This window comes from Panthera leo, chromosome D2 (assembly GCF_018350215.1).
Source record: "Panthera leo isolate Ple1 chromosome D2, P.leo_Ple1_pat1.1, whole genome shotgun sequence".
Taxonomy (NCBI): domain Eukaryota; kingdom Metazoa; phylum Chordata; class Mammalia; order Carnivora; family Felidae; genus Panthera; species Panthera leo.
The window spans coordinates 5,328,777-5,345,364 of NC_056689.1; the positions used below are offsets into that span (position 1 = coordinate 5,328,777).

The following is a 16,588-nucleotide window of genomic DNA, read 5'->3' on the forward strand; positions in this document are numbered from 1 at the left end:
GGGCGCCGAGCTGTCCCAAAGGCACCTCTTGGGCTGCCGGGGAGTTGCCCGAGTTCTGTGGTCTCTGCAAAAAGTGGGCCCGCACAGAACCGTGTCCTAAGCGCTCGGGAGCCCAAACATGAGCTTGGCCTTGTCGGCTGCCACGAATGTACCTGGGGGCTGTGTCCTGCAGGGCTCTGGGCAGGTGAAGACAGCGAGCTCCCCTGTGCAGGGCCGGGCTCTGCCCGCGTGCAGCACCTGTCAGAGGGGTCATCACCGCGGTCTGGTTTCCCGTCGGGTTTTCTTTCTCATGGAAACCTTTCTTGAGCTGCTGGAAAAGCCTATTCTCCTCCTCTAGGGCCAGGAACTTCTGCTATTGCCACTTAGGGTTTCTCCTTTGATCTCCTCTAGTGACATTCTCTGGGCCGTGGGTGCCCAGCCCTGTCACCTCTGATAAAATGTCTACCTCTCTGTTGATAAAGAAGTTGACCCCAGCTCAGCCCTCTGCCCAGGGCCATTTTATCCGAGAGCCGGAATCCGTTATTTAGGAGGTTTCCTCTTCTGTAGAATATCTATCCTCCCAAGGCTTGTGCTTTATCTCCCAGGGATGGGTAAGGGGGAGGAGAGAGTCATTAAGGAATTCCTTTCCCGTGACCCTCTAGCCTTCGGCTCCCTCCACCTCTGTCTTCCACCTTGACTTTGGGTCCTTGGGAATCCTCTACCAGCCCCTTCGCTCGTGTGTCATCCGATAATGCTCCCGGACTCTTGCCTTGCACAATGCGTGTCCCACATCCTGGACAAGTTTACATTCTGGTTGCGCTGAAAGCATCTAAATGTAAAAACCAAACAGCTGTGTTTCCCCACTCATGTAGCACATATTTACTGAAACTCTATTCAGACTATTCATTCGACAAATATTGGTTATGTAGTAAGTGCCAGGGAGAATTCTTGTGCAAATCCTTGCTCTGCTGGAAATAGGATAGCAGTCCAGACACATCTTACCCTTAAGGTACTTCTGGACAATTGGGAAATGGCCAAGTTCCCATCAGTTAGGAACAAGCGTAGGACTTTGAAGTCATATGCTTACAAAGAGAGCAAGGGAACCACAAACCAGAGGAGAAAGCAGAGTCAGGTAACTGGAATAGCCCACTGCTCTCAGGCCCACGGTGATTAACGATTCTTGGAAGCGTAAAGTGACCTGCCCAGCATCGTACAAAGCAGAGAATCGCACAGTGATGGTGCACTGCGGCTCTATTTAGAAGACGAACCACGTTACCTTTATTAAAATAATAATTTTTAGGTGTAATAAAAAAAGAAAGGTAGGTCCTACCTGAGAGCTAAGAGACGCTCACTGATGGCATCCCGTAACAAGTAAGGGAACACATGGGGCCTAAGACTCAGAGAAGGGTCCTCGCTCGTACCGCTGCAACCGCCCTGAAGCTCTGGCTGGCCACGGTCTCCTCCTCCTCCTCGTTCCTACTGACTGACAACTGATAAACGTTCACGCCTGAGACACACTGCCTGCCCCGGTTCAGAGGCTTATCTACCAGGAAACAGCCCCGTAGGCACTGGCCTCCAAATGGCTCGATTCCTTCTCTGCAGGGGATGGTGCGCTGCCTTCCTCCGGGTTCCTAGGGCTCAGGTAGCCGAAGGTCTGGGGAGACCTGGGACCGAAGGGCCACTGTACCATCCTCTCCAAGCCGACTGATGACTCCATCACAGATGAGCTCTGTGTTTGGTGACGAAAACGGAAAGTCCAACTGTTTTTCTCTCTTATCTTTTGCTTTTTACTAGCATGTTGTAAGCACAAGTGGGCTTCTCGTCCTTCATTGATTTAGGTCTTGGACGCCGACTGTGTATAAGTCCCTGAACTAGGTTTTTTGGCAGCTGTGAACACATCTCAGATGAAGGAAGGAAGGAAAGAGGGCGAGGGCGAGGGCGAGAGAGAGAGAGAGAGAGAGAGAGAGAGAGAGAGAGAGAGGGAGGAAGAACAGAAATTGAAGATCTTGGCCTCTAGTCTCTTATAATCAGAGCAGTTGGTCTAATTCAGACCCGGTGTTTATCACTACACTCTGTAAAAAGAATCCAGGGCTCATTATGATCGACACCAATACTATCAAATGGCATTTTGTAAATGGAATGTCATCCTCATGCTAAAGGGAAGCCACTAATTTATAGTCTCACAGAAATTCACCGTTTGTTTACAAGCCCCATAAAAGGCAGCAAATCACCAGTACCAAGCAGGTCTGTATATTCTTATGCAGCAACCATTTCAAACACTTTCTCTGAATGTTTTCTAGAAAGCTGATTTATTACCGATTGGTTTCCTATTTGCAGAGAACATACATTTTAATGAATTACAAGCAGCATGGAGCAGGAAAGCATACATATTCTGGTGAGAAAATGACTAGAAATGCCTTCAGAGTTTGGGGCTAGCAGAAAATAGATTCCTGTCATCGCAAATTAAATGCGGACTGGGAGAAAACTAATTTCGCCCCGAAAAAAAAAATACAAGAAAACATTTTTAGAAGAAAGCATCTCCTATTTATAAGAAAGAGTGGGGGTGAGGGTTTTCTTATTCATTTAATCCACAAATTTTCAAAATCTAATGCAGTACAGTGGTGAAAGATGCTGATTCCAGTGCCAGAGTGGGTTAAAATTCCTCCTCATTTACCTAGCTGTGTTGCCCAAGCCCCGGTTCCCCAGCTAGAAGTTAGGAATGCCTGAATAGGATTTACCTGGGCTGGTATTTAACAGAAGACCCAGGCTAGCCCTGCGTTCGCATCATTAAGTAGACAGGATGGCTGTTGTTTGTGTTAGCTCACAGAAAGCTCGCTGAGAATGTCATTATACAGAAACGCCATTAGACCAAAGTTGCACACGCGATATCGTCCCGGCATCCAATCAACGCATAAGTGTCCACGACATCCCGACTAAATGTCTTCATGCACTGCAGCCTTCCAAATATGTATTCTATCCGCTAATCCTTCACATTTTGTACTGTATTTTGCTGTCCAGGCCATGTGCACGCCCGTCAACCCGAAGGCCACCCCTTCTGAGATAACTCTCCAAACCGTCCATCCCTGGTACTCTCTACCATATTGCCCAATTTTATTTCCTTCACACATTTACCAGACTTTCCCAAGTGCATCATAGCTGTGGTTTGCTGCAGAATTTCTGTGTCTGTACTACTGACATTTGGGGCTGGATACTTGTTGAAGCGCTGTCCTGTGCAACGGAGGATGCTTCGTATCGTCCCTGCTTCTAACCACTGGAGGCCGACAGCAGCCGCCTGCCACCCTCACCTGGGGTTGTAACAACCGCAGGTGACCCCAGACACCACCAATGCCTTCTCAGCCTTCCAGATGGAGACACGAGTAGGACTCGGGACAGCCCACACACCCGACAGCCATGAACAGTCTCATGCGTGTGCCTGCCATGTGTGCAAGACATGTGTTTTCTACGCGTGCTGACAGGTGGATTCGTTGGTAAGCACTGCTGACCAGCATCCAAGATGGCGTGTTTACATTTAATGATTTTACATTCATCATCCAGCGTAAGACCACGGCAATGCTACGAGAGGAAGAAATGGATGCTATCCCCATTCGTAAATGAGACATTGATGAATAATGGGTTAACTAGGTTGCTAAAGTCTCACCGTTTTTAGAGACTAAGCATCCCATCCCCAACACAGACAATATAGTCTACTTAGAAAACAATCCAATACTCTCAACCCCAAAGTCTTCTCCAGGACAAATTTCTAAGTTCCTTCAATTGTTTCCTTACATCATCTCCCACAATATTGCTCATATTCCACCACCTCTTTACCGTCCTATCTTTCCATTCTTTCTTCTTTTACATTTCTCTGAAAGCTTTAAGAGAGAATTCACAGATTATAAAATTCAACCATTTAAAGTCCACAATTCCGCGGTTTTCAGTATAGATACTTGTGCAACTATCACCAAGATCTAATTTCAAAATATTTTCATCACCCTGAAAAGACACCCATGCTCATTAATCACTCCCCATGCCCCTCAACCTCCTGGGTTCTAGCTCTACAGACCTGCCTATTCTGGGCATTTCGTTTCAATAGAATCATTCGATGTATAGCATTTTATAGCCGAATAATATTGCACTGTATGAGCACAGCACATTTGATTTATTTATTAGGTTTCTACTTCTAGGCTATTAGGAATAACACTGCCATGGACAATTCATTTACAATCTTTTGTGTGGACATCTATTTTCTTTCTTTTTTTTTTTTTTTTTAAGTTTACTTATTTTTGAAATAGCGGGGGAAGACAGAGAGGGAGGAGGAGAGAGGATTCCAAGCTGGTTCCACTCTGTCAGCACAGAGCATAACACAGGGCTTGAACTCAAGGACAGTGAGATCATGACCTGAGCTGAAGTCAAGAGTCGGATGCTTAACCGACCGAGCCACTCAGGTGCCCCTGGATGTCTATTTTCGATTCTCTTGGAAAATACCCAATAACAGAACATATGTATCACATGGTAACCCTGTGTCTGCTATGTCAAGGAGTTGCCTGACTTTGAAAGAAGCCATGGGATTTTACAACCCCACCAGTGACATTTTAGAGTTTTAATTTCTTCACATCCACATTTGTTATCATCTGTCTTTTTAATTCCAGCCATCCAAGTGGGTGTGAAATGGTACACCTTCATGGCTTTATTTTCATGTCCCTAGTGACATTGAAACTCTTTACATGTGCTTAGTGGCCTTCTGTGCATCTCTTCTTTGGGGAGACGTCTATTCAAGTCATGTGCTACCTCTAAAATTGAACTGTATGTGTTTATTATTGAGTTGTAAGTGTTCTTGATATATATTAGATACAAGTCCTGTGATGGTGAATTTGTCAACTTGGCTTGGCCCTCAGTATCCAGGTCTTTGGTCAAACAGTATTTTGGATTTTTCACTGAGGGTATTTTTTGTGGATAAAATTAATATTTAAATTAGTAGACTGTGAGTGAAGCAGATATCCCTTTATGATTGGGTGGGTCTCATCCAATCAACTGACCATCTTAACAGAACAGAGACTGACCTCCCTGCCAAGAAGGAATTCTGCCAGAAGATGGCCTTTGGACTTGAACTTCTTGTCTCCAGCTTGCGAGCCCATTCTGTAGAATTTGAACTTGGCAGACTCCATGATCACATGAGCGAATCCCTTAAAACAAATCTTTGTATATATATTCATCCCATTGGTTCTGCTTCTCTAGAGAACACTGAATAACACAAGTCTCTTATCACATGTGATTTGCGAATATGTTCTCCTATTCCACATATACTTCTATAATAGAATAAGATGTAGGGGCGCCTGGGTGGGTCAGTCAGTTAAGCATCTAATTCTTGATTTGACTCAGGTCATAATCTCACCATTGTGGAATTGAGCCCCACATCGGGCTCTGGGCTGAGAGTAGAGCCTGCTTTGGATTCTCTGTCTCTGCCCGTTGCCTCGAAATAAATAAGCTTTAAAAAACAATAAAACATGAAGAAGTTAATATTAAACAGAGTTTTGTCTTTACTTTCTCATCTCTATGTCCTGCCACCAAGCACACACACTTCCCACATCATCCCCCTTCAAAAGCAGTTATTTGCCTCATAGAAAGGATGACCCAAAAGAAACCAGAAAGAACCAAACAGTCTAATCTTCATATTCAGAGCCCTTTATCCCAAAGCAATTGCGAAAGAACAGGTCTTTGAATTCCCTCCAGCTTGGCTTTGAATAGCAAGAGCCAGGCCTAAAGGAAGGGAAGAAAAAGTTTCATCCAAACAACAGATTTCAAAAGAACTAATAATGTTCCTGTCTGCTCCATCAGTTTCTTTCCTGAGGACTCCAGGCCTGTTTAGAGTGGAAAAAAGAGAGCTTTACAGAACGTTCCAATAACTCAATCAAATGTAGAACTTTCCCCTGCATTACTAACAACTGTAGAGAATGCAGAGGGATTTGGGAAGACCTCAATGTGACAGGGCACCACCGAGGAACAGTGACATACTTACTCACACCTGCTGGACCTTGAAGCGAGAAGGAGTGCATCTGGTACATTCGCCTCCTTCTCCAGCGATATTCTCTGGATGGTATAATCTGGTATTTGCCTCCTACTATATTATCAAGTAATGGGGGATCTGAAAAACATTTTCTCCTTGCCTTTTTTCCCCCTATTTTTACTTTCTCATCTTTTCCCTAATTCAGGAAGTCTGAGGAATATTATTTGTCTTAAGAGTTTGTCAGGACCACGATGGTATAAATACCAACAACAAAACAAAACAAAAAACCAATGGACCATCTAGGGACACAGAGCAGAACGAGCATTATTCAGGCTCAAGCGTGTCCAAGATGCAATCCTGTGAGGTTGCTGACCCAGAGGTGAAGAGCTTTACAAAGCTGATGTAGCAAAGAGGATTTTTAATTCTAAGATGAACAAATCCAATGTTTTAATGAGCAAATTGGACATGAAACAGATTCCAATAAAAGCATAGAAGTGGTTTTGATATGCTTTATTTTCCATTTAAAAATCAAGGGATTTAAATATAGCACCCATGCCCCACTTCCATTCACATAAAAGGAAAATATGCTATGCCAAGCGGTGAAAAGTGAATTTGTTGGCTTAATTTGGTCTTCAATCTGGCATTTTCCATGAAGTAATTTTCCCTGAGTTCTCAACTGTTTTGCCCGTGAGGGCAAAAACATAACTCTTCCTCAAATTTTTGAACACGCTTTGCGATAGGCTATCAGGTTAATTCTTACTCGTCTTCTCTATCAGAAAATGTTTTTGTGTGCCTTAAAGATGTCACCACAGTCCTGATATTTGAACGAACGTCAGATATGGGTTTATTGCCCACTGTGCTTGGATAGGTAAGCATTGAAGCGAACTATTTCTCAGTTGGGGATTAGCTAGGAATTGCCCCATCCATTTGAAAAATGTAATTCATCACAAAGACTAATCATGTGTATGTGAAGGAAAAAGGAAGTGTGTGTCATTCATTGTTATAGTAAGAAAGAAGAAATGACACCTTATCTTATAATTTCACACTTCTCTTCCTTTACCCCTGGGTGTTTTCTACAGTCTCAGAATAGATCATAACACTTGACTAATTAATTCAAATAGACACTTTTTGCTTTGATAAAAGGGATGGGATGGAGGTCCATGAAATCAGTTTCTGAAGTTTGAGGTTGGTATTCACTACACGCACCTAAAATGCCTCTTCTGATGTGTTTTACCAACAATAAAATGGCTTCTCTAGCAAACCAAACTGGGAGCACCTGAAATCTTCTCTGATATGTACAAAGACTTGGTTGGAGTCAGATGTGGAAAAGCATATCACACTGATAATGAAGCTGAACAATGAGAAAGTCACACAGATTATTTCAACATGTCTTTGCAGAACCCAGCCTGGGAAAAGGTTGGGATCAGTGTGCTTCATCGGATAGGTCTTCTGACAAGAACTTACGCCTACACGCACCTCCTGAAAGGAACTAGAGAGAACTTTTGTATGTCCCTAAAGAGGCAAGGGAGATTCAATATGCAAAGGAAATCTTTCTACTCTATGATATAAAGACAAAAAAGCAAGGGTCGCTAAATTGCCATACCTAGAAAAAGAGTATTAGGGGGCGCATGGGCGTCTCAGTAGGTTAAGCATCTGACTCTTGATTTCGGCTCATGTCATGATCTCTCGGTTCGTGAGAAACCCCCCTGCATTGGGTTCTGTGCTGACATCATGGAGCCTGCTTGGGACTCTCTCTCCCCCCCTCTCTCTGTGGCTCCCCCACTTGAGCTCTCTCTCTCTCAAAATAAATGAACTTAAAAAAAAAAGAGTAAGGGTACTAGTTCCTGTTGTAGAATCTCACAGGGACGAACACAAAAGCGGCTATGTACGTCCGCACTAGAAATTACTGAGGGGCGGGGGAGCTGGGGGGCAGTGGCAGAAATGGCTCAGACAGAGGCTTCTTTTACACCTGTAGGAGAGGACGCTCAAGTGTCCCCTGTGTGTCCTTTAGTCACAAGGACCCTCCTGAACCACTTCATTCCTCTTTCCATCTGTGACACATTATCTCTCTCTCTGCCCCTGCGTCCCCTGTCCCTGTTCTTGAACTCTTTTTGTCCCCTTACACTGGAAGTATTGTTTCACAGTGACTAGAAGGAATAAGAGTCAGAAAGTACGCGCGCACAGGGACGCCCAGCCTCACTGGGCCGACGGCAGTCTGATCCACTCCAACCCCCCTTCACCCACCAGCCAGCCAGAGGTGATTAAAACACAACTCAGAACGTGCCCCTTCACGGCTTCCAACCCTCCACGTCTCCCCATCGTGCTCAGAATAAAAACCAAAGTTCTCATCGTGCCCGCAAAGCCACTGTCAACAGGCCTTGCCTGATTTCCTCCAGCCCCATGTCAGCCTGCTATAAACCTTCCTCCTGTTCCTCAAGGGGAAGAAGCTTCCTCCTGCTTTAGGACCTGTGTCTGCTCCCAGCTCTGCCCGGCACGCAGGGCATCTCCTATCTGCATTTGGACGTCAGCATGAACCTCACCTCCGCAGGGAGGTCCTCCTACAGCAACCCCATACCGAGCGGCCTCATCCCCAGCACCGTTCGCCTCGTCTGTCGCCTCCGCTGGAACTTAACGTTGCCGGAGCACAGCCCCGGATCCCCAGAGCCTCAGCAATTCCTGGCATGGGGCAGGTGCTCCCCAAATATCTGCCCAACAAACAAGGCTGCCACTTCTTTGTTGAACGCTACAATAATACCGCTGTCCTTTCAGGAGGATCTGGCCTTCTTTCATCTTGTGGACACTTGCAGAAAGAAAGACAGCTCCATTACTATGCAAGCACATTCCCATTAACGTGATGTGACATTACCGTTGCTTTTGTTCTTCCCAATTTGCTCACTCTATCTGATCCATAATTGCATCTAATGTCTCACTATACTTGTTTATGCAACTTGAGTCGAATACTTCCGCGCACCGCGTGGTCTATTCATAGGTCTACTTTGCATTTTGTCTGTTTACTTCACTTCCGTGTCCTCACAACAAATACGTGGGCGCCTAGACACGCGTGTCCCTTCCCCCGCAGCATCCCTATAGGATGCACTGTGGCTCACACCATCCAAACGTCCATTAAGGCACCTGCCGATTAGGAAATCTGACCTAAAAGGCGAAAATCTTTCTTTGGTCAGAATGGTTACAGAGCTCTCGCCATTGTCTTGCAGAGCATACAAATCCTCCCACAGCTGTGGCAAAGAAAGAACGTGATTAAAGGATTTTTTCGAAGGGCTTGATTGGGACTAGTCAAGTCTGTACTTTTAGTTTGCTTTGGTGAAAAAAGAGAAAAGGGCACCAGAGAGCTCTTCAGCGTGTATTCAGCGAGGAAAGGAAAAACCGAAAGGGCCAGGGAGAGCGGTTTTGCATCCCAAGAGGCGACAGGCACAGGGGTCAGGGCGTTCAGGGAGAAGCGCAACCACTGTTTTTTTTCTCGTGAATTCCGTCCACTTGAACCTGGTTACCCAATGTGACTTCTGCTTTCCTTTGTGTTCACACAGGAGGTGAGGGAGACCGGCGCATCGTAGGCGGGCTGTTTCCCATAGGCCTGGAGCTAGAATTCGCGTAGAGAAACCTCTGGGCTTCTACGGATCCTTGAAGGGCCGGGATGGGCGGGGGTGGGGGGGGGCCCGGAGAGGAAACCATCTTCGGCATTTTCCCAAGTCATCCCTGCTCGCGCACAACTCTGACAATTGCTCAGCGCTCCTGAGACTCACACCCCCCGATGCCACCATCTCCAGCTGGCCCCGCTCCCCCGCACACACCTCCCATCCTCGCGCTGGCCACATCCCAGGGCCAGAGCCACCGTCCTTTCTGTGCCTGCGCCTCAGCTCCATATTCTCTCCTCACCCCTCCTTGTTCTTGGCCAAGTACCCACCCGCGTGTCTGTGGGAGGGCGGGAGCGCGGCTTCTGGAAGGGACGATGGGCCAACTCCAAGGACCTCATCACACTGGCCGGCCTCCTACCCCAGGAGGGCTTTTCCCTCCCCCTCCCTTATTCTCCACTAGCTCAGCCCAGGACTTAAAAATCTGCCACCTCTTGTTCCAGCAGGGTTGAGCCTGATCTGTGCCCCCTATCACAAGTCTTCGATCAACTCTTCCTCGCCTGTTTAATTTAGATTTGGGACGGCTAACGTCAAGTGGGGTGGCAGGGCACCTGGCGGTCACGCTGTGTTTTCCTAGCTCATCCATGCCTCCACATCTGTCCTGCCTCCTCCTCTGTCCCCGAACCTCCCATCCCTCCGCCTGTTCTTCATCCTCAGCCGGTGACCCTGCTTTCGGGATCCCTGGGGAAGCAGAAGATACCAGAGCAGGTGTCCCCCAGCTCCTCTCACCCCCATCACCCTGCGCTCCTGCATAGGCGCTCTGGTACCCCTCCTTCGCTGTCTCTGCAGAGACCCTATCCTGCCCTGGCCAGTCAGGATGCTGCAAACCTAGTGGGCCCTGTTGTACCGTTCCCTGGGCTTCACAGCTTCAGAGAATACGAATATTAGCGACATTTTTGCATTGGTGCATACATGCTCATATGCTAATAAAACATATACCTGTTGTAAATTTGCTCATCTGAAGCTTCTGAGGGGTAGTTACTGAAATCTTGCTTTACACGGATGGAAAGAAGAGAGAAATTTGCCATCTCCCATTCTTGGAAGTCAAAGGAAACATCCTATTTGCCACAATGGGGTTTTCCTCCCTCAGTCGCTAAGTCGATTTGCACCTTTCTAACTGCGTACAAATGACAGGTGTGCTGAGCTGGCTTTTATTCAAAGCCACGTACACTGCTCACCCCAGGGCTGAAAGCTCTTTCAGGGTCTCTCTGCCGTGGGTGACCCGTCATCACGCTGCTGTGCTGGGCTATGTCCCAACCCACAAAGTTCAAGGGCTTAAAAACAATTACCTCTTCAAGGACATCGGCAAGCTTACTGAGGATCTCTTCAGGAAGGCTCTGGAACGTTGGGACACTGCAAAAGCAAACAGAGAAGATGGTGAAGCAACTTCCTTCCACCAACCAAACAGGAACATGCAACAGCAAACGTTTCACGACCAAGAACCTGCGGATGAAGAGGAAAGCACGGACGCGAGCGTGACTTGATGACCGACAGGGAAAAGGCATGTTGTGCCAGGGAGAACACAGAAGTGGGCCAGAGCCGAGGCTAAAGCCCACTTATAATTATAGATGCCTCGGCTATAATGGGGGAAAAAACATTTTCTTCTTTACCAGTCTTCTCTCACCAGATTCCTCTCTAGGTCCCTCTGTACGTACACGCACGCACTCACACACACTCCCTTGTACAGGACACCTCTACTCATTCTTTAGGACACAGCTTGAATGATGATACACTCGCACCTACAAGCATTCATTCAACAACCTTGGAAGCTTGCTTTCTCCCCAACCCCCTCCAGCCAGGTCAGGTTCTCCCCCTGAGAACTCCTTTTTCCCCTGCTCTAGCAGTCATTAGATATTTAATCACGGATTTGTTCTGGGGTATTCTCCCTGCGAGAATTAAAATTCCACAAAAATAAGAACAGCTTATCTGTCTTATTCAACTCCTGTATTTTCTATTATTTACAAACAACGACACGTTAGCACGTGTGGAGCAAAGTTATGAAAGCAGGGATGTGTGAAGGCATCCTGGGACAATGATAAGGAGCAGATCAGACGTGGAGAAAAAAAGCCAGACTCAGTAGGCCAGGAAAATATTAGTTTCCCTTACCTCCTCCTTCTCTAATTTTTCCACCCAATGACCAGCAAAGGAAAATACGGAGCGACGCTAAATGCACAGACCAACAAAAGTTCTTTTATATGTGAAATAGTAATGACTTCAAAAGAAATAAACACACCCATCAAAATGTAATTCTTGAAACTCCACTGGAAAGCCTAACTGGGATACAGAACTGAAGTCTCATATAATCATACTTCAATGCTTAAATAGAAGGCTATAATGAGTGCATCTACATTTGCGTATCTGATATTTGACTTAGCAAATAATTCAGGCTTGATTAGAACAATACAATGAAAGAAATCAGAGCATCTGTCCCTCTGATTCCTATTACTTAGTGTAAAGCCTACTGACAAAATCCCAAGGTCTTTATTCAGAGGTAGAACAATTCACCCAGGCCCATCTGTTCCACCAGATTTACTGCTATGGTCTTAGCCGTGTGGGTTTTAATTTCCAGAAGGCAGTCTATTTCAGCAGCTGGATGGAACTTCTCACAGAAACAGAGGAAGACAGAGGAAACTATTTCCATGAGTGATGCAGGTGGAAAAACTACCCCTTCCTTGTTCTTTTAATGAGCTATCTCTCAGCATCTCCTAAGATGGAAGGGTGATCAGAATGCTTCTATCCCAGTGGTATTGGTGGAAAGCACAAACTACAATCGAGTTTTCCTCATGTTATTATAATTGGCTCCCTTCCTTAGACAAGCCTATAGTCTCTTCTATGCTCCACTTTATCTGAACTATGCTATGTCCATGCCAATCCATACCATAATAATTCCACGTTCTGGAGAGTTCTTGTCCACAAGAAAAAAAAATTAGTATGTGCTTGATGACATAATACATTAAGCAAAAACATAAACATTAAATTGTAGGAAGGGCACTTTAAATACCTTTCACAACTGTGCTTTTTTTTTCAGCTCTGAGTATAAATGACAAATAGAATGAGATATTTAAAGTGTACATCGTGATACATGTACACATCGTGAAAGGGCTCATCCCATCTAGGTAATTAACACACGTGTTACCGCATATATTTATCTTTTTTTTTTTTTTTTTGGTGGAAAATATTTGCAGTTTTACTCCATTAGCACATTTCACGGTGTTACCCCTCATCATCACCATGTGATACGTTAGATATAGACCTTATTCATCCTAAGCTGTACCTGAAAGTTTGTATCATTTTAACCAGCATCTTCCTGTCTCCTCCACCCTCCAGCCCCCCGCACCCACGTTAAGACCCAATGTTTCTATGACCTTGACTTTTTACTTCGATTTCACATACACGTGATAGCATACAGTATTTGTCTTTTTCAGTCTGGCCTTGTTTCACTTAGCGTAAGGCCTTCAAGGTCCCGCCATGTTGCAAATGTGAACTTCCTTCTTTCTCATGTCTGAATAATATTCTGTTGTGTGCTTATCCTAATCTTTGACAATTTTAAATGTCTCAAAGCATTCAGTAGCATTTGTTACCAACGAAGATTAAGGCTGATTTTTAAGAAGAAACATTGTGAAAAAATGGTAACAACTGGGGAACTTCTAAATTTAACAAAATGCAAAGCAACTGACAAAAAAATAAATGGCCTCACTTTAATAAATTGCTTTGAATATACTTCCGTAGCTATCTTTAAAATTCTAAGACCTTTATGATTACAAACAATATATTTTTAAATTTATTTATTTTGAGAGAGAGTAAGAGAGAGAGAGCACATGTGCTAACAGTGAGGAGCCCAACATGAGGCTCGAACCCACGAATCATGAGATCATGACCTGAGCTGAAATCAAGAGTCAGATGTTTAACCAAGGGAGCCACCCAGGCATCCCCTCTCATAGGATTAATTTCCTTTCTAAGAATTATTGGTTCACCAAGAGCTTCAACACCAAGAACAAAACAATTGAGGATATTCATAATTTGGAATTCTACCCATGAAACATGTTGGTTAAATTTCCCCCAAACATCAAAAGACATTCGTGTAGACTCTACTCATTTGCACATATAATTCAAGATGAAGTTGTTTATGATTTAGAAAACTGAAGGCAAAATAATTATAAGGACAAACTTCCAGAAAATGTTTCAACTGTAGAGAAGAATATTTTAAGTGAAAAATAATTTATTATAACAATCTTCATGCTAATTACAAGTAATTCTTACACATCTATTAAGACTGTTGATTCCCCTAAGGACTTACAATAGGCCTGAAGTTACAGAATGTGTTTGAAGGTAATGTAATAGGGATGATTTAATGCCTGTAAAGCTCTGCCACTGGTTTTTCTAATGGAATCAAGTAAGGACTTGGAATTTGCAATTTGCAAAGACAATAATACCAGACGAGATTTGAGTCTCTCCTATTGGCCAGGCACTGGGGTAAGCAGTTTATAGAGAACATAAAGTTTTGTTTTACAACCACCTTCTGAAATCACCATTGTTATTGTCACCCCTTTTACAGATTTGACAAGTGTGCCCTTGAGAGTTGGCCTGAGGTGGCACCACCCAACATAAGTGACAGAAGTTGGAAAATCCCCCTCTAAATTACGTGGAGCTCATCACTTAGCCACTGGCTGGTATGGGTTACAGTCACATTATTAGAAAATGCCTCATGCAACTTTCAAAACAGTTCTATAGTCTTTTCGATAGTGATATGGATATGAAGAGTATTAATAACGTTTGATTTATTAACTACCTTTTTATCATGAAAAAAGTTAAACAAACTGAAAGACTGAAAGAATAGCTCAAGAATCACCTGTATCCCCACCACCTAGATTTGCCACTCTTTACACTTGTGCCATCTTTATGAACCTTCAGTTCACCCATTTTTCTTTGTGTCTATAAATAGGCTCATAGATCATTTTCGAGGAAACATTTCATAGTTGCAGATACCATGAAACTTCACCCCAGGCCCTCACCTGCAGCGTACATATCCGAAAAATGAGAACGTGTATCTAACTAACTATAGTACCATTATCATACATAAGAAAATGAACATCACTTCTGTAATAATATCTGTTTCATATTCAAATATTACTTATGTTCAAACTGTCTTTACTATTTTTTTTTTCTTCTCAAACCAGGATCCAGTAAAATTCTGCACATCAATTTCTTTTGGCTGTTCTGTACCTTTACCTCTAGTCTCTCGTTCTACAACACCCCTCTCCCACCTTCCCCCATGGCATTAACTTTTGGAAGAGACTGGACAACTGTCTTATTGGATGTCCCACATTCTGAATTTGTCTTAATGCTTTTATTTCTGCCAATCTACTGTTTGAAAGGAACAACTAACAGAGAGGACAGAAAACCCAAGTACAAAGAATTTTATTACAGCCATGTGTCAATGAAATTGAAACACTTACAGAATATAGAATTTTATACAGCAGCAGCTTGAAATGTGATATAAGAGGCTGCAGATTCCCCAAGACCCTTTTAAGGGGGGTCCTCAAAGTCAAAGCAAATAGTGTAACTTGTAGTTTGCCTTTAATACTGTATTCTTTCACATGTATACAACAGAATCCCACAGACACCGTACAAAATATGGTGACATCGGGGCACCTGGGTGGCTCAGTGGGTTAAGCATCCGACTTCACTCGGGTCATGATCTCGCAAGTCTGTGAGTTCGAGCCCCACGTCAGGCTCTGTGCTGACAGCTCAGAGCCTGGAGCCTGCTTCGGATTCTGTGTCTCCCTCTCTCTCTCTGCTCCTCACCCACTCATGCTCTATCTCTCTGTCTCTCAAAAATAAATAAACAATAAAATTAAAAAAAAAAAAGACAAAATATGGTGACATCATTGCTTTGATGACTAATGGATATATGCTTGTATGTTCTTGGGTTTCCTAGAATGTAAGGTAGTATATAGGTTTATAATATGTGTACTATTTACAGAAATTAACTCAGCATAATTTCAGTAAATCTGTGCTCTTACTAGACAGTTATCACACATGTGCTATAATCTCATAACCTTATCATTCAGCAGATCATTCTTTTGAACTCCTGAATAACTGGCTATTCAGACCTGTGTTTCTTTTTTTTTTTTTTTTTTTAACGTTTATTTATTTTTGAGACAGAGACAGAGCATGAACGGGGGAGGGTCAGAGAGAGAGGGAGACACAGAATCTGAAACAGGCTCCAGGCTCTGAGCAGTCAGCACAGAGCCCGACGCGGGGCTCGAACTCACATACCGTGAGATCGTGACCTGAGCCGAAGTCAGACGCTTAACCGACTGAGCCACCCAGGCGCCCCTAGACCTGTGTTTCTTGTGTCAAAGTGAAAAAAACCCAAAACAGTAAGAAGAAAATACATTTGCATATCTTGTGTCACAATAACAGTTTTATATGTTTTGCAAAATATTTCTAACTTTTAGAATTTTATCTAAAGCTGTTATAGCTTCAGCCTTTTGTAATTATTATTAAGAACTAAATAAAAGAAAGCTCATTATATTTTTGTTCATTTTTAAGAATGTCACAAGAAAAATATGACAAAATCAACTTTTCCCTAAGAATTATAATTTCCCTTATTGTCTTACAGAAAGGAATATTTCTTAAACAACCTTATTGTGTCAGTTATGATGTCACTTTGAGCCCAATCATTCATAATTTAAAGAAAAGCAAATGGAACTTTTAAATGTAGACGTGATGAGGATTCTGAAAGCCAAAAATTGTTTGGTACGGCCTTTATTTTTTTTTAATTTTTTTTTTTACGTGTATTTATTTTTGATACAGAGAGAGAGCATGAACGGGGGAGGGGCAGAGAGAGAGGGAGACACAGAATCGGAAGCAGGCTCCAGGCTCTGAGCCATCAGCCCAGAGCCCGACGCGGGGCTCGAACTCATGGACCGCGAGATCGTGACCTGAGCTG

At 43.9% G+C, this 16,588-nt stretch overlaps 1 protein-coding gene across 3 annotated transcripts in view; it reads right to left on the minus strand.

Moving 5' to 3' along the window:
* Positions 1–16,588, minus strand: part of PRKG1 (protein kinase cGMP-dependent 1) — a 1,249,639-nt gene that overhangs the window by 347,272 nt on the left and 885,779 nt on the right. For all 3 annotated transcript variants that reach the window (XM_042907726.1, XM_042907722.1, XM_042907723.1), the window contains exon 5: positions 10,923–10,986. In XM_042907726.1, the coding sequence (XP_042763660.1) occupies positions 10,923–10,986 (64 nt within the window). The remainder of the gene's footprint in view (positions 1–10,922; positions 10,987–16,588) is intronic.